Source organism: Vigna umbellata, chromosome 2 (assembly GCF_029865625.1).
Source record: "Vigna umbellata cultivar VRB3 chromosome 2, Vumbellata_1.0, whole genome shotgun sequence".
NCBI classification, from domain to species: Eukaryota; Viridiplantae; Streptophyta; class Magnoliopsida; order Fabales; family Fabaceae; genus Vigna; species Vigna umbellata.
The window spans coordinates 47,212,616-47,235,902 of record NC_142166.1 but is presented as its reverse complement, the minus strand read 5'-3'; the positions used below and the strand labels follow the sequence as shown (position 1 = coordinate 47,235,902).

General features: G+C 33.8%; 1 protein-coding gene across 2 annotated transcripts; it reads left to right on the top strand.

Moving 5' to 3' along the window:
* Positions 1 to 737: 737 nt before the first annotated feature.
* PKL (chromatin remodeling factor CHD3 (PICKLE)) lies at positions 738 to 21,864 on the top strand. 2 transcript variants are annotated; one of them, XM_088107155.1, is made up of 32 exons: positions 738 to 828; positions 929 to 1,046; positions 2,718 to 2,887; positions 4,005 to 4,142; positions 4,231 to 4,385; positions 4,653 to 4,814; positions 5,376 to 5,623; positions 5,724 to 5,819; positions 6,411 to 6,547; positions 6,621 to 6,833; positions 6,932 to 7,039; positions 8,224 to 8,274; positions 8,377 to 8,476; positions 9,175 to 9,317; positions 9,443 to 9,546; positions 9,792 to 9,930; positions 10,032 to 10,201; positions 11,527 to 11,593; positions 11,673 to 11,795; positions 13,188 to 13,297; positions 13,380 to 13,461; positions 14,283 to 14,474; positions 16,790 to 16,946; positions 17,041 to 17,146; positions 17,246 to 17,320; positions 17,982 to 18,043; positions 18,168 to 18,244; positions 19,082 to 19,212; positions 19,434 to 19,806; positions 20,550 to 20,655; positions 21,015 to 21,085; positions 21,184 to 21,864. In XM_088107155.1, the coding sequence occupies exons 3-32, from the start codon at positions 2,741 to 2,743 to the stop codon at positions 21,589 to 21,591; spliced, it is 4,251 nt and encodes a 1,416-aa protein (XP_087963281.1). In that variant the 5' UTR covers positions 738 to 828; positions 929 to 1,046; positions 2,718 to 2,740; the 3' UTR covers positions 21,592 to 21,864. The 2 variants fall into 2 exon arrangements, with proteins under 2 accessions (XP_087963281.1, XP_087963282.1); XM_088107156.1 differs by lacking the exon at positions 21,184 to 21,864 and having other exon boundaries at positions 20,941 to 21,078.
* The last annotated feature ends 1,423 nt before the right edge of the window (positions 21,865 to 23,287 follow it).

The following is a 23,287-nucleotide window of genomic DNA, read 5'->3' as shown; positions in this document are numbered from 1 at the left end:
AAATACTAGATTGGAGAGACTCGACACAAGATTGATACAGTATTAAAAAACATGCAAATGAATCAGCAAAACATCTCATATATATAGGCTTTTTTTTAGTGATTTGAAATATGTTTCTGATTGATATATATCGGTAACAAAAGAAGATAAATATGAAGTTTGTGAAAATAAAAAATACAGATATGTTAAAGACTACTATAACTAAATAGTTAAAAAATTACAAATATAAATTAAAAATATAAAATAAAACCGTCAACCCACATATTTGATGTATTCTTAATTAATCAAAAGCAATTTAATTAATATATGATAACTTTAAAGAAACAATTCAGAGAGATAGAAGATTTGTTTTTGTTCAAAAGCTCATTTTTTTATATATTTAAACGCGTTTAATTTTTGGGCATTTATATTGTAATTTTTTATTTTTTAAAATTAATTATTGTAAACTAAACAAATTTACAGCACACACTAATATGTGGTTGAATGATAGAGTAAAAAGTATTTTATTCTATTCTGCTTAAATTTTGTTAGATTGTATTTTACATATTTTTATTAGAATCCCATTATCAAATTCTAAAAGGTCAGAAATGTAAAAAAAAAAAGCTTAGGTGTTGGATTGTAATTTTGCCCTCTTAAAATATTATCGCTTAATTTCGTATTTTTTTTATTTGGGCAAAAAATAATTTAAGTGTGCTTTCGTCTACCAACTTTTTTTAATATTCCTTATGATATTAATTACCCTTAAAATTTCAGAGCTTGTTTAGTTGTTTTTCCAAATTTTCGATATAAACAGGTTCCGCCTGGCTGTTAAATCTCGTCACTGTCCTGGTGAGTCTACCATTCCTGTTTCTCCCTTCACCGCCTCTTTTTTATTTTTATTTATTTTCATTTATTCACTTTTGTTTTTTCTCCTCATTTATTTTCTCAGCTCCCAGGTTTCGGTTCCCGCGAAATTCCGAAACTCCTTTTTCCAGATCGCCGGAAAATCTGGCAATCTACGGTGTTTCTCGCTGTCAATTTTCATTTCACACTTCACTTCGGTCACTGTAAGTTCCGAAAATCACCGATTATCTTGTAAATCCAGCTCGTAGCCATTTCCGGTAATGGTGGACGGGTTTTGACCAATCTAGGGTTTCTGTTTTTGCTTTCGTAAATTGGAAGTGTTCGCAGCGGATACCTTACTTGTTCGCCACGAATTAACTGTATTGTGCCGTTCTTCTCCTTTACTTAGTTCGTTTCAGTGGCCAATTGTGTGCGGAATTTTGTGCACATTTTTTAGTACGATGTTCTCTTATTTGTACAGTTTTGTAGTTGTATTTGCAATGTTCTTTGTTCTTTTTGGTTTAAACAAACTTCACATGTAGACTGACCACGTCGTGGAGTGGCTTGAACTAGTTGCTAATTTAGATATGGAAGGGATGAATTAATGATATGTTTACTTTCTTAGTTCGAACGGATATCGCAAATGGTTTTTTCGTACTGTTTTCCTCCAAATTCTTTCAGTGATTTCAGTCAAATTTTTTAGGGCGATTGAACGCAATCGTGTTAGTAAGGAACGTAAATAGTTACGGAAATCTATTTGTTGGTATTGTGAACCAACCTGAGTCTCTCTCTTTCCTTTGGATGGGTTTTGGAGCTTTCTGGAGTACTACTCGTGCAAAATAATTTGTACATCTCCTGGAAACAGAAAACAATGATCCAGGTTTCCACTAATTTAAATAAATTCCAACCCAGTTATTGTATGTCTAAGGACTAAAATATCTTTATATCTGCAAGCTTTAGGTAATTGCTTTTAAATTTATCTCAGATTTATCTGTCATGAAGCAGCATTTATGGCATTTGCCAACATTTACATTTATTTGGCTTATGTATATTTTCATGCAATATCTTTGTTGGAATTATGTGGGTAACTCATTCTTTGGGTAAGAAAATATATTAAAGGATAATACTTTTATCCTTCAACTTGAGGCATCTGGGATTTTGATCCCTTTGGTTCTCATTATAAACTCATTTTTCAATTACAACCCAAGAAGTAATAAGTACTTGGGCATGTACTAGGAAACCCCCTATTTGCCAATAGAAATGTTGACCTACTTCCACAACAGATATATCGTATAATCTTTTTAATGTGTTGATAGAGCATAATAAAACATTCATATTGTCCTGTCCTCTAAAAAAAGAAGTTGAAAAAAGGGAATTATTTTTATTCAAACATCTCCTTTCCCTTTTGATTTGTCTACTTTCATTTTTTTTTTGTTTTGAACATGAATAATAATTACGGAAAGTTTTTGTTTAGTTCTATAATATTCGGGCTCATTAATTTCACCCACCTATATGAATAATCAGTCTCAATCCAGGAGTAAAAACTGCTAGGACATATAAAACCATCGATTTTTGTTCTATAATTGTCTGGATTAAATGCTTTGCTATTCTACATGTTGAACCAAAATATTCTTTCTTCTTTCAACTTTTCGTTCTATCCATTCCTTTCCATTGTCCAGAAATTCCTCTTTCCCTAATTCTTACCATTCTGTCAATGAGGAATCTAAAAGAATTCTCAAATGCAGATCGCCAATTGGTCTTGGATAGTGCCAACTTCGTTTGAAATTTCTCAATTGAATTTTCCTTCTTAGCTGATTCTGGGTTCATTATGAAAAATTGACCTAAGGTTTTGTTGATAGATTCTATCCATGATTCTTTCTTTTTGTTTACTTCAGGAATTCTATCATTTTACCAGAACATGAGTAGTTTGGTGGAGAGGCTTCGTGTAAGATCGGATCGCAGGCCAATTTATAATCTTGATGAGTCAGATGATGATGCTGATTTTTTGCCAAGAAAACCCGGGACAACACAGGAAAAGTTGGAGAGAATAGTAAGAACTGATGCGGTACGTTACTTTTTACTTTAATGATTTCATTTGAGCTGTTTTTGTATATAGTTCACTGCACTGCTCAATGCTTTGGGTGGTGACTGATAGGCAATATTTAACTGTAACAAAAGCAACTCATATCTGTGCTGTTACCATGTATTAGAATTGAGTCTAATTTGAGAAGTTCTTGATGATTTAAAAGTGTTCAAATTACAGTTCTTCTAAGCTCGTGTGGGGTGTGACTAAGAGATCCAAAGAATGACCATTAGTTATTATTACTACTTTTTCTATTATTCCGACCATTTTACCAGCTAAATCACATTTAGCAAGCTAGATGGTAGGCTTTCAAATTTCTTTCCAGTTATTAGTAAGGTGGTAAAGGCACGACTCACTTGAATAGAGGTGCAAAATTAGAGATATGTGTACAGGCTTTCCCTTTTCTGTAGTACTGTTGTCTATAAAGACAACCTTCTTTTTGTTGCTGACTTATTAGAATAATAATTCAGTTACAATTTCTCTCTATCAAACTGAACTCTATTATGAGTCCTAGTGGCATTTGCTTCATTGAAGGGGCAGCTCCACAACCGGCCAAAAGGTTTGTCCCTTTTAGCTTCTTGCCTCAGAATGTTAGAGATGCTGCTGACTACACTAATATAGCTTATTTTGCAACATAGATTTAACCCATTCTGACAAATAAGAGGGAGTTGTCTTCTTAGCTTCTTTGTAAACAATTGATTGTGGCTATTTAAGAATTTTTATTTCTCTTTGTTGGATATTAAAAGAGATTTGCAACCATTGCTTACTTGATACATTTTGTTGTTTCTTTTGTTGTTTTCTTTCATTCAATTGGTTTATCTATTAAGTTTACCAGTCTCTTCGGTTGTAGTTCTCTTTTTCTATTATCTAACAAAGTTCTGCTATTCAGTGATAGAAAAGTGAAAGGTTTATGTTATTATACATTAAGAATGTATGTTATTATTCATGTTAGTAATACCAGTTGAGGTCTATCTGTAAATGTTTTGTATTTAGCGTTTTAATTTAGTTTGCTTCATTGCAAATTTGGATTTATTGTTTTACATTAGTAAATGTTTTTCATGCATTATCCTCCGTTTTTTTTTTCACTTCTTCTCCACAGAAAGAGGATTTATGTCAAGCCTGCGGTGAAAATGAGAATCTTGTGAGTTGTGAAACTTGCACTTATGCTTACCATCCTAGGTGTTTACTTCCACCCCTTAAGGGACCTCTTCCAGACAATTGGAGATGCCCTGAATGTGTGAGTGTTTATATTTGGTGACAGTTGTAATAGATTTCTTCTTACTGATAGAGCAATACTTATCTATGTGTGTGTACATGTTTTGCAGGTTAGCCCACTTAATGATATTGATAAGATATTAGATTGTGAGATGCGACCTACTACAGCTGCTGACAATGATGCCACAAAATTAGGGTCAAAACAAATTTTTGTTAAACAATACCTTGTTAAGTGGAAAGGCCTATCATATCTGCACTGCACATGGTAAATTTGTAGGAACGCATCCTTCACTGTGTTACACCTTTTCATATGTCCAGTAAACCTTCTGCATGCTTATTATTATGTGTTACTTTCATTCCTCATTTTTGTTCTATCTATTTATGTGTTGACGTCAAATTTTTATTTTCAGTATTGTTGTGAAAATTAGTTTGCTTTTGACGCCACCTTTTAACCTTTTGTTTTCTTTCAACATTGTTATTTTTGTGTATTATCTCTTTACCTGATACATATATTTATTTATTTCTTCTCTAGGGTGCCGGAGAAAGAGTTTTTGAAGGCATTTAAGACTCATCCTCGTCTAAAGACAAAAGTGAACAACTTCCATCAGAAAATGGCGTCTATCAATACCTCTGATGATGACTTTGTTGCCATTCGACCTGAGTGGACTACAGTTGACCGGATACTTTCTTGCAGGTATTTTAGGTGACAATTAGGAAGTTTAACAGGAATTCTAATGATGTAGATGTGTTGCCTGACTTATGTGAGGGCAGATACAAATTATCATTCTTTACTTTGGTTGTGTGTATTATGTGCATGTGTGTGTGTATCACAGTTTTTAAGGTTAATATTTTTCTAGCAGTAATTTTGAACCTTCATTTTGCTCTCAGTGTTTCTTTAATTCTTCCCCTCTTTTATTAGTGATGAATCATACGGGATTCTATCCTAGTCAAGCAATGGAAAATAGTATAGTATTAGCCAAAAGTGATTTCTTTTGGTATTTTTTTTGGAGGAAATGTTCAATGTTTAATTGTATTTTTTTGCCACGTCCTTTTCTTTTGCACTTCTCTTTATTTTTTACTGCCCCACCCCCTTAAAAAAATAAATGGCATCATCATTTTTTGTAACAGATTATGAGAGAATGATGACATTGCTAACCCAGTGTCTTAGTAGTTTCCTTAATCTTAACTGTATTTCTGCCTCCAGAAATGTTGATACTTGCATGTTTTCCTTGACCTTATTGTTTAAATGGTACAGGGGTGATGATGATGAGAGAGAATACCTTGTGAAGTGGAAGGAACTTCCATATGATGAGTGTTATTGGGAGTTTGAATCAGATATTTCTGCATTTCAGCCAGAAATAGAAAGATTCAATAGATTGCGGTCTAGATCCAGTAAATTTTCTTCTAGTAAACATAAACAGAGTGTCAAAGATGATACTGAATTGAAGAAACAGCAGAAAGAATTTCAACATTATGAACACAGCCCTGAGTTTCTCTCAGGTGGTATGTCATTTTAATTTATTTATTCTTCTGGAATGTTTTTCTTAATTCGATTGTCTGCATTACCTGTTTTTTTTTTGTTTTTTGTTTTACCTTAATGAAGGTACACTGCACCCATATCAGCTTGAAGGCTTGAACTTCTTACGATTCTCTTGGTCCAAGCAGACTCATGTTATACTTGCTGATGAAATGGGGCTTGGTATGTAGTCTCTTTCTTTTTCCCGGTCTATTCTTCCCATTCTTTAGTTTTGGTTAAAATGTCCGGGGGAGGGGATCTTACACCATTCTAGAAGCAATAGCATGCTACAAGCCTCAATGAGTTTAGGCACATGCCTCAGCGCAAAATCAAGTTTGGAAGGTGTACACGTGAAGGAATAAAGAATAAGATAGAGTGAGTTAGTCAAGAGATATGCCTGGGATGATAGAGAGCAAGTTTCAAATATCCTGTATGAGTAGGGTGATTCAAGATTAGAGGGGGCATTGAGATGAAAATAATTTGGAGAATAGAGGAGTGGTTTGGTTGTAGCCGGGGTAACCCTTGGAGGATAGATTTTTTCCTGTTATTGTTGTTAAAAGTGTTTTCTCATTTCTTTCTATGCTTTGGGTTCATAACAATGAGGGCTTTTAGTGGTACATAATAGCTGAACCTTTCAATCAAAGTGCATAGATCAACCGACCCTTTTGGATCCTTTCCTTCTTTAATTATTTGTACTCACTCCCTTTGGCCTTGATTTGGAATTTTTGGAGAAGTATATGATTTCACCATGATAACCGAGTTTTTCACGTGCAGGAAAAACCATACAAAGTATTGCTTTCCTGGCATCTCTTTTTGAAGAGAGTGTCTCCCCACATCTGGTGGTTGCTCCACTTTCAACTCTGCGAAATTGGGAACGTGAATTCGCAACATGGGCACCTCATATGAATGTGGTATGTACACGGGTATATTCTCTGTAATATGTGATTTAGGTGGTTACTCTTTTAATTATGTTTGTTTGTGCAGCTAATGTATGTTGGATCTGCCCAAGCTCGTAGTGTAATAAGAGAGTATGAATTTTACTTTCCAAAGAAACAAAAGAAGATCAAGAAAAAGAAATCTGGTCAGCTAATTAGTGAAAACAAGCAAGAGAGGATTAAATTTGATGTTCTTTTGACATCGTATGAGATGATCAACTTTGACACAACATCACTAAAACCTATAAAATGGGAGTGCATGGTATGATTCTATCTGCCATTATATCACTCATGCCTTTTACTTTGATCGTTTCTAGTTTCTTTGTAATACTGATAACCTGACATATATATGCGATGCAGATAGTCGATGAAGGTCACCGTTTGAAAAATAAGGATTCTAAATTATTTTCCTCACTCAAGCAATATTCTAGCAGGCATCGTGTTCTCTTGACAGGAACTCCTCTTCAGGTTCATTGTAATTTTTCATCATGGTTTATTGTGGGATTATGCCCTAACTTTCCATTGTTGATTATTTGAATCATGTCTCTCTATTTTTTTTTGTGTCTGCTGGCTGGATTTTGTTTGGAAAATTGTGTTTTGGTTTTTGACTAATACTAAGTTTCTTGTACTGTACCTGGGTTTTGAAATTGTTGAATTTCAAATTACACATATATTTCCCTTAAAAACAATTTATGTTTTTAATATATCCAAATTGAGATCGCTTGATTGTAGAATCAAACAGCATAATATTTTTGTTTCCTTGAGATGGAAATTATCTCTTCAATATATATGTGTTTGTATGCCAATGGTTGTGATACGTTCTTTTGAAGACATAATGTTGTTATATTGTTCTATTATCATTGTAGTTGCAATTGCACAGATGCAATTACACATGTCCGCTTCACACCCAGATTGGTTCAGGTTGTACCTGCCCATTTTTGAAAATCTTAATTTTAGGGTCAGTTTCTTTTTACAAGTTTCGAAAGTGAAAATAATTCGTCTCATCATCCCCTCAAGTCAGAATTTAAAAATAGCAACATATAGTTGGCCCTAATCTTCACGTTTGGAGTTGCTTCAGCATCTTTCTCTACCCAGTGCCGTGTCTCCTCCTACAGAGCTAGCTTGGCCTAGAGATGGTTCCCTTGTCTCTATTAAGTATTCTACTAGTAGGTTGTGCTCATAGCGTTGTCTCCTCTCATGTTCACTACTCTCTTTTTTTTTTGTTTAGTTATATGTCTTGTTGGGTGCAATGGCCAAAAGATTGAGCTTTCTCACCTTCCGGGGCACATTGCATCACACCTTCGTTTATTTGTCAACAGTTAAATAAGTCAACCGAAAAGTATGTTTGTTACCACAAATAAGAGCTCAACCTCTGTAAAATAAGTCAATCAGTTTATGAAGGAATACCTAATGTCAGATTATAATGCCTATGCCTTTTGTGAGGCTTTACTAAGTTTATATATTGTATTTTGTTTACAGCAACAGTCATGCAATCTTTTTTAATATATTAGTTTCTGTTTAGTTTCTGGGTTGTGAACTGTACTTGTCCGGTATACTTTTTACCTTTTAATGGACTCAATAGATTTGAAGTGTGGTCGCATATCTGTTGGAAGTCTAAATGTACTGATGACAGCTTTTCCGATGCCTCTCAGAACAACTTGGATGAGCTTTTTATGCTTATGCATTTCCTTGACGCTGGGAAGGTTAGTATGATGAATGCTCTATAAGATAAACCGTGATATAAGTTATTGAACTGGCTGATGAAAGTTTAGTATCTTACAGACTTTACTTTTTTATATTGGTAGTTTGGAAGTTTAGAGGAGTTCCAGGAAGAGTTTAGGGATATCAATCAAGAGGAGCAGATTTCAAGGCTTCATAAAATGCTGGCCCCACATCTCTTGCGGAGTATGTATTTCTTGTGCTAATTTTATGTTGTTTTAACATGTTTCTTGAAAACAATAAACAGTAAAGTTTTGTGATTCTTCTTTGCAAAACGTCAAATTTACCAGATCTTTGGTGTCAAGAAGTTTTTCTCGTAAAGAACATCCTAGAATTTTGTTTAATATTCAGGAGCATGTATTGCATCAAGCTTATCAGTCAATATTAAGTAAATGAGTTGATGTTTATCCTCCTTTCTCAATCTGCTCTCTGAAGTAATCCTGTTCTTGTATAACTTTTGGTCTCTGCAATCATTCTGGAGTGAAGTGGTAGGATACTTGTAGAAGTTGTTGATCTTTTTATGCGTACTCTCAACCTGAAGAAAAACAACTGATTGTTGTTACAGTAATAGCAGTTGTTGGAATGATACATATTGAAATTGATCAATTAATCTCTTGAATTTTCTTGTAGTCAGAGATTGATGTTTGATTGCTGAAGGATATTAATATTGTTTGGTCTAATGCTAGGCCTCTAAATTGAAGTGTAGAGGATACGGTAGAATCCGATAAATTTGATGTGGTAGTTTTAATTTTTGCATTAATGGAAATTTCAAGAGAGCTCTCAGAGATCTTGTTGTTGTCATATAAATAACTAAGTTGGTGATAAGTTGTTTATAGAAATGTGGATTGCCATGTTCTAAATTCAAATTTTTAATGTCCCTGCAGGAGTGAAGAAAGATGTCATGAAGGAATTACCTCCTAAAAAGGAACTTATTCTACGTGTTGAGTTGAGCAGCAAGCAGAAAGAATATTATAAGGCAATTTTGACCCGTAATTATCAGATATTAACTCGTCGTGGTGGTGCTCAGGCAAGATTGATGCTCTGATGAACTGACTATTTTGTTTATTACTAATCTTAGCTTCATAAGTAAAGGGACAATACATCTTAATGGTATTGGTGTTTGTTTTTAATGTCTATATGTTTCTGAATCAGATTTCTCTTATCAATGTTGTTATGGAATTGCGGAAACTTTGTTGTCATCCTTACATGTTAGAAGGAGTGGAACCAGATATTGATGATGCAAAAGAAGCATACAAGTAAGCTCTAATGTCATTGTTTTAGACTGTTATTGTGGTTGTTGATTAGAAATACTGGGTTCTCTGCTTATCTTGGGCTAAATCTTGTTTCTTTACTATTGAAATTAGTAGCTTTTACCTGTTATAATTTGTAACCAAAGTGAAATTATGTTATCATGTTGGAAGGCATTATTTCGGTATAGTTTGTACTATACTTAGATTTGATTAATGTTCTTATTGATTTTCCTTTTCATTCTGTTTGACAGACAGCTATTGGAAACGTCAGGGAAGCTGCAATTGCTGGACAAGATGATGGTCAAACTTAAAGAGCAAGGACATAGAGTCCTTATATATTCCCAATTTCAGCACATGCTGGACTTGCTTGAAGATTACTGTACTTACAAGGTATTAAGAGGTTATTGTCTTGTCAACATAATTGTTTCTGAAGTTGATTTCTTTCAGCATAATGTTCAGCTTGTGTTTCTTTTCCTTGAAAAAAAAACTAGAATTGGCAGTATGAGAGGATTGATGGCAAGGTTGGGGGAGCTGAAAGACAAGTTCGGATAGATCGATTTAATGCCAAAAATTCTTCAAGATTTTGCTTTCTTCTTTCAACTAGAGCTGGGGGATTGGGGATAAACCTTGCAACTGCTGACACGGTTATCATATATGATAGGTGAACCTTTAAATTCCTGTGATTCTTTTTGTTTTTCTTTAAATTATTGTCTGCAGGTCTTTGTATTTTTTGGTTAAAACATAAACTACATCTTCACTTTTCCCAACCACTACTCCTATCTTCATTATATTTACATTTTCTACTGACAAAAATAAATGAAAATATCTTTTTTGATGGCTGGCCATTCATTGTCGTGGTCCATTGTGTGTCATGTGCTCATTTTCTTTCACTTTCTTGCTATTTTGTGTTGCTTTTCTTCATTAATTGTTTTGGGAATGACATTTGTATTGGTTATACATGTGCATTGTGATGACGTTATCTTAAGCTCTACTTTTTAACACTATTGGACTGGTAATAGCTTACTTGAGTATGAAAAGGTTGAACTCCTTCTGGTTTGTCAGCTTGTAAGCATGGCGAATTCATATATGGTTATAGAAAGTTAGTTGCCATGAGATCACAACCTCTTGACATGTTGTCTTGCTTTTCTATATTTGACATCTGTTGGTTGTGCTGCCTTTAATTTCTCATTGAATATTTTTTAGTGTTTTTGGAAAGATGCCATCAGACAAGTTTCTGGAGACTACATCTAAATGAGGTCCAAATAGAAGAAGCATAATTTTAAGGGAACACTAAGCTCTACTGAGCAAATTTTTTTGTATATGTTTTGCCCTCTCCTGTTCAAAGATACGAGGATAGATGTAATCTGATGTTTTATGATTCGATAAGGATGTGTGATTTATGCTGAAAGGGAGTTCAAAATTCTTGCATTGCTTGTCCAGTATTTCTTTCAGAAACGATCTAAATGGAGATGGTGGCTACTTTAAGACCTATTTGTGTTTATGTATTTTTTTTAATGTGCGTTTTTAATTAAATGATATGTTTAAAACTTTACATTGATTATAAAGTAATAAAACACCCCATCAAAAAAGCCCAAAATCAATAGCTTCTAAAGACAAGCTTTATAAAACTGGATCATGTATATACAATCACTTCTTTTCATTCTTAAACAACATCCCCTAATTTAAATAAGTTTGCACTAGTTCTAGCACATAAATTGGCATGTTTTAGATCAATTCATGGGCACCTCCAGAATGCTTGGATAAAATATTCTGCACAATCAGTATACTCAGTTGCCTGCTTCCATATAATGGATATTTACAATAGTATGGGCTTTTGGTTGAAGTTAAACAACAGGGGATCCTCATCATAGTCTTTATTTTTTTGTTGTGTGTGGACAATCCATATGATGCTGAAAGATTAATCTTCAATTTTTGTGTAATTTAATCCAATTTTTCATTTATTTCATTGATGGAAACATTGTGTAGTGATTGGAATCCTCATGCTGATTTACAAGCTATGGCTAGAGCTCACAGACTCGGACAAACTAACAAGGTTTGAGGTTTTTCCATTGGTGTATGGTGTTGATTATTTTTGTTGCTTTTAGATGTTAAAAATGGTTTTGGCTTTGTAGGTGTTAATTTATAGGCTTATAACACGAGGAACTATTGAAGAGAGGATGATGCAGATGACTAAGAAGAAAATGGTGTTAGAACACCTAGTTGTGGGGAGGCTAAAGGCTCAAAATATCAACCAGGTAACTAATTACCTTTTTTACTTGTCAAGACTTGTGTTGTAAAAGCTGATAACAGTTAGCAGTCTCGTTATTAAGGCAGCATGGCTTATGTTAGGTTTGTTGCTTCTTGCTTGTTTTTGCTGTTTTTAGTATTGCTATGAATTGTAGGCAACAGGTGGAAAATTGATATTGACAAATAGTTGAGCATTGAAGACCGAAATATCAATTTTTTCCTATTCATGCATGCTAATTTGTTGTCATTATTCGTAGCCACTGTCACTTGTTTATTTTACCTTTTGGTCACAATGGGGCTAATTTGTTTGTATCGTTGTATGCAGTTGAACTGGAATATATGCACATAAAATAATTTATTCTAACTGAATCAAGTTAGATAGGAGGTAGGAACTCTGAAATTGTAGAAAACAGGGGAGGGGTTGGGGGGGGGGGGGGGGGGGGTTCTAAGCATAGTTAAAGACTGAACATGCAGAAAGAAAAGGAAAAAAGGCGAGAATTCCACATAAACACAGAATAGTTTACCAACCTACTGTACCTCCCCTCATAATCGATTACCTGCTTTTCCCACATTCCTTGCCGCACTTGTAAGATTTTTACAGCACTTTACTATCCAAATCACCTTCTGCTCCTTACCTGACATTGTGCTAAAGATGAATTAGGTTCTTGACACCCTACTTTTGATTAAATTGAATTTTAGCTCAAGGTAGGTGAATTTGTGAATCATCCACGCTTCAAGCTCTAAAAGCTATTATGCAAGTGGTTGTGTCAAATAGCTTACAAAGATTTCTTTAGGATTGTTGGTTACATTTTTTATTGATCGAGGTTCCTATGGAGGAAAAAACCTGTAATATGCAGTGTGGTTGTTGATTTAGGACCTAGATAAGTATTCATGTTGGAAAGGAAACTTACTAGAACTGGATAAGGCATATATTCCTGAAAAGGATGGTAAATGAAGTGATAAAGGAACATTAATAAATAACTAATTTCTCTGTGCATACCCGTAGTTAATTCTTGTGGATATCAGGAATTATACATGTTTGAATGCACTAAAATCCTCAATAAAAAAGCTTATTTTAGAATACATTTAAAAATGAGAACACTGTATATAATAATAAATTCATAAACTTTGTACATGGTCCAACGTTAATCTCTGTTTCTACCCTCATTTTCATTTGAAAAATTACTGATTACAACTCTCAAATATTTATTTGCTTGTCAATATTTATTGAGTTCATGGTACATGACATTTTGTTCAAGGGATTGAAATTTTCTAAAATTAAGGTCTCGTGCATTAGGAGTTTAAGCATCGAATGAAACAACAAATCAAATATTTGATCCATATCAAGTTAAACATGTTAAAGGATTTAATGGTAGCTTTTGACTATCCATTGTGCGTAGGAAGAGTTGGATGACATCATAAGGTATGGATCAAAGGAGTTATTTGCAGATGAGAATGATGAAGCTGGCAAATCCCGCCAAATCCATTATGATGCTGCTGCTATTGATAGGTAAACTGGCATTTCTTTCCTCAAACGTGAAAATAGGTATATGCTTGAGAAATTTATTTCTTGTATATTTTCTTAACAACAGATTGCTGGATCGTGATCAAGTTGGAGATGAAGAGGCCACTTTGGATGACGAGGAAGAAGATGGATTTCTGAAAGCTTTTAAGGTTGACTGTGTCATTATCTTTCACATACATTTTTGTTCTTAAATGTTTATTCAATTTTGTTTTTTTAACTTTGTTTTATAGTGAATTGAGAGATGCCCTTGGTTTCTACTGTTATTTATCATTTGATAGTAACAAAAGTGTATGAAATTAGAGACTCTTATAAAGCAATCAAAAGAATATTTAATTTAGCAAGTAGACTGCTGCCTCCGAACTTTTTTCATTATTATTTTTTTGTTTTGAAAGGATTTTATGGTCTGATTCAGAATTTGCGGTCATTAATGTTGTTAAAAGTGGACTTTAAACCTAACTCAACCCCACAAAACCGGCTTGTAGGGTGAGGTTTGCACCTACTTATAAACTATGAATTGGTCTTATCTCTAGTCGATTTGGGACTTCCAACACACCTCCTCACGCCGAGGTATATATATCTTGAGAGCGGGATTAGACATTTTTAATGGGTGGTCCGATAGCAGGTGGAACAATATGCCCAGCAAACAACAAATATCGCTAGGATAGGCTCTAACCATGACTCTGATACCATCTTAGAAGTGGACTTTAAGCCTAACAGATGGAATGCTATTCTAATGGTTTCTTAAAGTATGGGTTCTTTGATACTTAGGAAATTTTTTGACAGATGTGCTTGCAGTTCTTGATAGATGATGGAGCACTCTGCCTTTGTTACATTTTCCTGCAATGTCAACATCAATCTTGCCTTTATTACAAGAAATGCTACATGAAATTTATTTACTGTTTTTCTTTTCATTCAGATTTTTCGTTTGGGTTCTGTGCTTTTGATTGACTGAGTGGATTCCATAATTTAGGTTGCAAATTTTGAGTATGTTGATGAGGCTGAAGCTGCGGCAGAGGAGGCTGCCGCCCAAAAAAGAGCATTAGAGAATGTGAACAGTTCGGAGAGAACACATTACTGGGAGGAGTTGTTAAGAGACAAGTATCAAGAGCATAAAGTTGAGGAGTTTAATGCCTTGGGAAAAGGAAAGCGTAACCGGAAGCTGGTATCTAATCCTACTATTTATGCCATTGTTTTAGAGTAAAGTACACTCCTTATGAGATTCAAGTATTACAATGTCCTTATATTTTGTTTTAAACATACACTACCTCTTTTAGACAGATTCAAGCATACACAACACTTAATTTTTATTTCTGTTAAAATTTCCATTAGATTCCGTTAAAAGAAAAGTTATTACCAATATACTATTTACATTAGCATCTTGTAAGGAATTCAAATACTATGCTACCTTCTCTTGTATTATTCCATTTCCTTGACAAATGTAAATTCTCTGCACTTTTATTTATTTATTTATTTTAATTTTATAGCTGAAGTATCTTTTACACTTTCCTAGCTTTAGAAGCATAAATATTGCATTTTTTTCTCTTTTCTTATTTTAAGATAGTTGGAAATTTTACATCGATTAGGAGAAAGGCCAAATTGTAATAATATATAAGTGGGGGACAATCCTCATTTTACAAGTTGGATAAATTAGGCATAAACCCACTTAATAAGATGATATTAGTGTTATTTAGAACCTATCCTTTTCAAGTTCACTGGGGGTTGTCGTGCCACTGTTATTGGGCTCCTTGTAGACCAGTTACAAATATCTAATCACACCCCATGCTCAAGATGTTCATTCCTTAGCATAAGAGGGTGAGTTGGGAATCTCATATCAATTGTGAAAAATGTTAGGTATAATATATGAGTGGGGTGCAATCCTCACCATCTGGTTTTGTGGTGAGGTTGGGTTAGACACAACCCCACTTACTAAGATGGTATTAGAGTTATTTAGAATCTATCCTTGTAAAGTCCATGAGGTTTGTTGTGCCACTGTTATTGGACTCATGTAAGACCATTGACAAACATCTAATCCCACCCCATGCCGAAGATGTTCATTCCTTGGCATGAATGTGTGTTAGAGATCTCATATTCACTAGGAAAAAGGTCATATTATAATATGTAAGTTGGCGCAGTCCTAACCTTATAAGCTGGTTTTATGAGGTTGAATTAGGCATAAATCCACTTACTAAGATGATACCAGAGTTATTTACAGCCTATCCTTGTCTAGTTCATTGGGTTTTTTGTGCTACAATTATTTGGCATATGTTAAACCAACTACAAATATTTAATCCCACCTCACACACAAGATGTTCATTAATTGGCATGAGGGGTATGTTTAAAATCTCATTGACTTAGAAAAGGTCCAAATTGTAATATACCAGTGGGATGCAATTCTCACCTTACAAATCGATATTGTGAGGTTCAATTAATAAAAATATACAATTTTATTCTTTAATAAATATTAATATGCCCCAATCTTCTGCATTTATTTCTATATAAAAATACGATGACCTTAAGATGAGGAGAGGATAATGTAATACTGATATAACAGGAGATAGAGTGCTATATACTGTTTCTTTTTTGTTGGCATTTATTGAGTTATTGTGAGATTCTATTTAATTGTGTCAAATGATGTTCTGTTTTCTCTCTAATGTAGCTTTAAATGTTCCTTTCAATGTTGTTAAACAAGTCTCTCTCCCTTTCGTTTTTCATTTTAGAAAACCCTTTTAATTGTTACTTCATACTTAAAATATATCCACTCATACCAGATTTTTCTTTTCTTTCTTCCATTATTCTTTGTCTATTCTTCTTCTGTACTTCATTTCTTCAGATGCTCCTCATTCCGTTTTCTCTCATTCCCATGGTGGCTATTCTGATTCTTGATCTGTTTCATGCTTTTGTGCTCTTGTTTTTCTTTCATAAATTATTTCTGTTTTTAGAATTTCAGAATCATGTTCTGTGTTTCTTCTTTTTTGTATCAAAGCTACAATGTCAAGTGCCCAAAATAATGTTGGACTTGTGATTTCTTCTTGGATTTTAGTCTATGATTTTGTTTTCTTTAATTTATTTATGTTGCTTTTATTCTATTTTCTGTATTTAGCTTTTATACATATATTTATTATTCTTTTTGTCTGCTGTTGGCTATCATGCATATCTTGTATTGTAGTTTTTTGGCTCACCACCGTAGGCCATCAGCCACTATTGATAACCTTGGTTCAATTTTGTTTTCTGCTCAATATATGACATGCTAATGATTTCTATAACTAAGCATTAATATTTACTATTAATTTCTTGTGATTTATGTAGCTAACTTATAGTGGAATAAACTGTTTAGGTTCTTGACACTTAGCAATTTGTTTTTGTATTTCTGGAGGGGAAAATGTTCTTACTGGTTGGTTAACTGTCTTTAAGTTTTCCTTTGTTTATATTTTTTTAAGCTTGCTTTAATGTAGTATCTATTATTCCCTGATTTTCCAGATGGTTTCTGTGGAGGAGGATGACCTTGCTGGTCTGGAAGATGTTAGCTCTGATGGTGAAGATGATAATTATGAAGCAGAGCTTACTGATGGTGATTCAAATTCCACTGGAACTGGAACTGCTACTGCTAAAAGGCCCTATAAGAAAAAAGCTCGTAGTATGTGTCATTTTTTAATTAATTTTAGGTTTTTGTATTGATATGATGGGCCTAGGTTATCTGTTTGTGATGTTAATATTTAATTTATTAACAGCAGATAGCTCAGAGCCACTTCCTCTGATGGAAGGTGAAGGAAAAGCATTCAGAGTCCTTGGTTTTAATCAAAATCAGAGGGCTGCATTTGTTCAAATTTTGATGAGGTTACTTTCTCTATATGTAGTCTTTTTATGTTGAGTTGAAGAAGGGTTTCACATGACAAACATATCTATAGTTTTTCTCACCCTCTCTGTGTATTGCAGGTTTGGGGTTGGTGATTTTGATTGGAAGGAGTTTACTTCCCGCATGAAACAGAAGACTTACGAAGAAATTAAAGAGTAATAACATCAATTTTCTTTGAACTAATGCCATATTTGGGACGTTTTAGACAATCAGGGGGGTGGATTTGATGTCACAGCTCTGCAGCAGTGCCAATGCATTCTTAACCATTTAGACACAAAATTAGGTTGAGAATGGGAATGTGTTTAGTACTTACTAAGTTTAATCTTCTGACACACCTATATTTTATTGATTGCTTGTCTCTTCATTTGGGTAAGTGTGTGTGAAGACGTTGCTTGTCTTCCCTTTTTCTATCTTTTTTATTTTGGTTGCATTTTGCTACTTCAAAAACTTTTGGCCTATGAAAAAGAATATAATGATTGTAAAAAGTTGTGAAAGAATGGTATTATCCCTTTGCGAAGCCGTGCATGATAATATACCCTTCAAGTTTAATGGGAGCATGAACAACCTTTGCAGAAAAGCATTATGTTCGTTGCCTTGTACTGGTCAATGTTAAATTTTTCTCTTTTTTTTCCTTTTCTCTGTACCCTTCCATTTTTGATGTGGTAATTATCTATATATGGTATGGATATGATATGGACTTTTAACAAATTATTAATAACCTAAAGTCTGTCTTTGTGAATGAATTGATATAAATATATATATATATATATATATATATATATATATTATATATATATATTATTTTTTTTTTTTCAGTTATGGAACCCTTTTCTTGTCTCATATCTCTGAAGATATAACCGAGTCCTCTACATTCACAGGTGATAGATCTTAATTGCTATCATTATATTTCCTTCATTTGCATGAACCCCATCCCCTTTTTCTTTGTTTATTATCTTAGCATTTTCCAATATTTTTTCCTTTTTACTTATAATTTTCCGGCAGATGGTGTACCAAAAGATGGACTACGAATCCAAGATGTACTTGTAAGGATTGCAGTCCTGCTCTTGATAAGGGACAAGGTATGTTTTGACTGAACTTTCTGTATTTGAACTTCCATTATTATTAGTGTTATCCCACTCCCCCAGTTTTTCTGCAATATGTAGGTCGGTAAGAGTTTTTAGAAAGGCTTTCTTGGTAAAAGAAATATATTCAGTTTAGGGACAATTAACCACTGAATTGGATTGCAAGGAGCAAAGGATGATTAGTGGGTAATCCATAATTAGCAGTATGAGAGGGTAGTTGTTTCATACTAAATATATTTTTACCAAGATCTTTTTGGTGTTTTTGTTTTTAAATATGCTTTTGGTGTCATCTCATGTGAACTGTTCATGAGTTCAACTGTGGGTCTAAAATTTTGGGATAGCATCTGGATGCAGGCCCAACTATTAAATACTTATCTATTTTCTCCGACACCATTGTGTACAGTGTTTTTGGAAATATATAGAGCATGAAACTTTATGCTTCAATATTTATGATTTTAATCAAGTGACTTATAAAAAGGATTACTATGAGTGAGTAGTCTATATATGGTTTTTTTATACAAAAATAAATTTTGAATCAATACAAAGTTTAGTATACTTTATGATTGAACCATGTGGCTCACCTATTTTAAAATGCTTAGCGACTTTCATTTAGGGAAAATCTTAGTTTCTTTTATAATAATGTGGCACTTTGTTTTTTGTTGATTCTGATAGCATGACAACCTCAAGACATTGGATCACTAAACTCATCTCTCTCTTTCAGGGTTCATTCATTTTATTTTATTTTATTTTTGACTGTGGTGAGGTTGAATGTGTTTTTGAACTTAAATGCCCTCTAGCTGATGTGTCCTTTTACTCTGGGGATACGGATGACAGGTGAAGTTTGCGTCACAACATCCTCAAACTCCATTGTTTTCAGATGACATCTTATTACGCTATCCAGGTTTGAAGGGTGCGAAAATATGGAAGGAGGAGCATGATTTGGTTTTGTTGCGTTCCGTTTTAAAGTATGTATTTTAATACTGCTATCTTCTAACGTATGATATTAGCCATTAAATATTTGTGGGTTTAATTATGAAAGAAAAAAAAAAGTCATGTTCATTTTTCTATCTGCTTATGTTTGACTTGATTTGTGGTTATAGGTTTTGGTATTTCGAAGTTTTCTAGTTATAATTTGCATGGGTTATTTTTTTATGATGTATTCCTTAAACAATTCTTTCTACCTAAGGCATGGTTATGGAAGGTGGCAAGCTATTGTTGATGACAAGGATCTGAAAATTCAGGAGGTCATCTGTCAGGAGTTGAATCTTCCCTTTATAAACTTACCAGTTCCAGGACAAGTTGGCTCTCAGCCACAAAATGGTGCAAATTTGACAAATGCCGAAGTACCCAACAGTCAATCCAGGGAAAATGGTGGAAGTGATATACCAGCCGATGGTGCGCAAGGTTCTGGTGATGCCAGGAATCAAGCACAATTATATCAAGACTCCTCCATATTATATCATTTTAGAGACATGCAAAGAAGACAAGTTGAGTTTATAAAAAAGAGGGTTCTTCTTTTGGAAAAAGGGCTTAATGCTGAGTACCAGAAAGAATACTTTGTAAGTGTCTTGGTGCTAAATTCTCCTAAATAATATTCTTCCATGTGGAATTACATGAATAATGATCATAAATTGATCATATATGCATTTTTTTTAAAATTAAAAGTTTCCTTAGGTTCTTCCAATCGAAAGAACTAGTTATTTGTGAGTGCTAGAAATTAGCTATATACCTATGATAAGAGATGAAGCAAAACAAACATGGCAGTATTTTTTTAATGGACTATGGAATATAATGAAAGAAAGAACTTATTAGAAAATGCACGAAGGGAGGAATTCCATTTCTATACGTACCCAACTTTGGATACCTGGGAACTTATTTTCTTGGCATTACTGATCGTTGTTATGGCCGAAAAAGTTGGGCATACATTACATTCTTTATTAATGATGACTGTTAGTGATCCTTGTCTATATACTCTCCTTTTTGAATTTTTTAAATTGTTAGTAACATATAATGTAAGACCGTAATAAGGGTAGCTGTCTCTGTGATTAGCTCCAAGGCCAAAAGGTTACTGATACTTTTTAAAACATTTTAGATGTTAATATTTAATGCTGAAGTATCTCCTCATTTTCCCATTCCTGTTAAATCATTTTCATTTTCATACTTGTTGGAACATTTTGTTAAATATTTTCCAATGGTACATCTTACAGCATTACAAATCAATACAGAATGCATGATTGTATCTGAAAATGTTTTCTTGACTTGCTTGTGGGCTTACGTTCTTCGTAATGATTTTTATTTGCAGGGCGATCCAAAATCAAATGACGAACTTAAAAGTGAATCCAAGGCTCCTAAATTAGGGGAAACTGACACCCAAATGATTGATCAACTACCGCAAGTAGAAACAATAGGTATGATTCTATGTTTTTTCATTGGATACATTAACCTAGTTTGCATCTGATAATGGAGAGAGAAAATACCGATTACTCGAGTAGTTCTAGAAAATTAAAATATGGCACGAGACAATTTAATGTGTTCTCAGATTAAACATTAAGCAAATGTGAATAATGCCCTCAGAATATGAAATAATATCTCCAGATATTTTATGGATGTGGTCAGTATTGCTGTTATTTTTTTATTTCGGTTTTTCCCTTTCCTGTCTTTCCCCTTTGATGTTTTCCTACCATCTACGAAAGCTCTCTGCATACCCAACTGAGAAGGGGGAAAGAAAGACCAGAAGACTTACTTGTAGTGCTGCCATTTTCTGCAGCTACAGAAGAAATTTCGTCCGCTTGTGATAGTGATCCTAATCGATTGGAGTTAGTTCGTCTTTACAATGAGGTAAAAGTTCCGTGACCTGCGCTTTACGAAGGATCGCTTTCATTCAATTAAAGAAGTGGTAGTCTATATTGTATCAGTAATATTTCCTGTGTTGGCAGATGTGCAAGATAATGGAGGAAAACCCCATGGATTTAGTTCAAACTTCTTTGGCAAGAGAACCAGCAGAGCTTCATGTAGGGAAGAATTTCTTACCCGTAGAAACCATCTGCAAAGACATCGACAGGATTCTAACACCCACAGAAGAACAATCTGCTGCAGATATTCCAATGTCAAATTCAGAGAACAAATCAGAGGTTATGTCCAAGAGCGAGATTTTGGCCAAATCATTGCCAACCCCTACCCCTCATGACTCCGCAAACAATGAGAGTAAAGACATGCTAATAGAATCTGAAACTATAAAAGAAAGCTGTTCAAGCCTGGTAAAAGATACGAATGAAATTCAGACTCTTCCAGACAAAGAGAAAAGTAATACAGTAATGGATGAAACCATGACTGATGCTCAGTAGAATGATAACCCAGAGAAATATGATGCCGGGGCATTGTAATGGATATGATTAAATGCAAAAGTAGAAAGATATGTATTGTACCGTGTAATCTAGTCAACGTTGTTTTAGCACATTAGAAATGAAGTGAATTAATTATAAGCAAAAGGGCACTATAGCATATAGCGGTAGTGGTTAAAATCCTTGCTACTAACTCGGTTAGAAATTGTTCTTTTTCTACGTATTGCTGTTAGACGAATTTACTTTTAAAGGAGTTGAAGAGTATGATTAATTGTATACTACACGGCACGTTACCCTTCATTCTATTTGAAAGTGAGCAAAGAACTGAGGAAGTTTCCCTGAACCTTGTTTAGTTCTTATATTTATAAGTTGGCATTTTTCTCTGAACACCTATTTCAGTATGTAACAGGATTAATTGAATTGAGACCGGCTAAGAGGACGGCGCATTTTGGAGATTTTATAACGGTGAGTCGAAAATAAAATTGACAAATTTTAAATTTTTCCATCGCAGTCTTCATCAAACTAAATATTAAATAAAGAATATTCTTTTACTTCCCCGATTTCACCACAACTCTTCCTTCTTGAGTGAAAAGAAGTGGAGCAGTTGATAAACGACTTGTGACTGCTGAGCATACACAAGTAAAGAAAAAGTAGGTCCCAGAGTGATGGTCTCTAGCTGTAGAAGATATCATGCAATGAAGAGGGTGTTCTGTTGTATGGGTGCTAAACCAAAAGGAAAGAGATAGAGAGCTCAACTACGGCTCCGTCGGTGTGGTTGATGTTGATGCCATTCTCTGCTAAAAGCTTCGGCATGTCACTTCTCAAAGAAGCCAGAGCTTTGTGGCTTCAATTTTTGAGTCCATGGATTTGGATGCAAAACTAGCAGATTCGAAAGGGTGATTGCTATTACTGGCTGCAAATCCTTTTTAGTTACTAATAGTGCTTGTTCTATTTATGAATTTTTTTAGTTTAAACTTAAATTTAATTTCCATTCATACATATCATAGGCTATTCTGAAACCTTAATGCTAAACTTTATTCCACTGCATCATTTAGTCGAACATCTTCATCAATGTAATGCTGATTGTGTGTACCTTGCTTAGAATATTGGTTTGATCCAAAAGAAAGCAAGGGGTATAATAAAAGGCTTTCCCCAGAAACCAAGGGTAAGTCCCAAACTAAAAGCTAACCAAATTTCTTTATGATTTCAGTTGTCGGAAAAAGAAAGGTCACTCCACTGGCATAGTTACATATTGTTAAAAAAAAATTAAACAAAGAAAAACGTGTTATTAGTTTATATATTTTATCAAATTTAATTTTAGTCTCTACATTTTCATATTAATAAATTAGTCTAGCACATCTAAAAAAATTTGAATTTAAGAGTGTAGAATAATTAATTTTAAATACTTATAAAGGTTAGAGAACCAATTCCTCAATTTCAAAATAAAAGGATTAAAATCAAGTTTAACAAAAACAAACTAAGGCATAGTTTAAGAAAAACTTAACAGGTTTATGTCAACAAAAGCTAGTTATAAGCCGAAATATACGCACAATTTTACTGTATCATTAAAAAAATCTTTTATTTTTAATTATTCAAAGTTAATTTTATAAAAATGTAACCCTGTGCTGAATCCAATTATGGTATTCATACCACTTATTATATTTAAATATGATGATATGGATCTTTAGTTAATTATCTA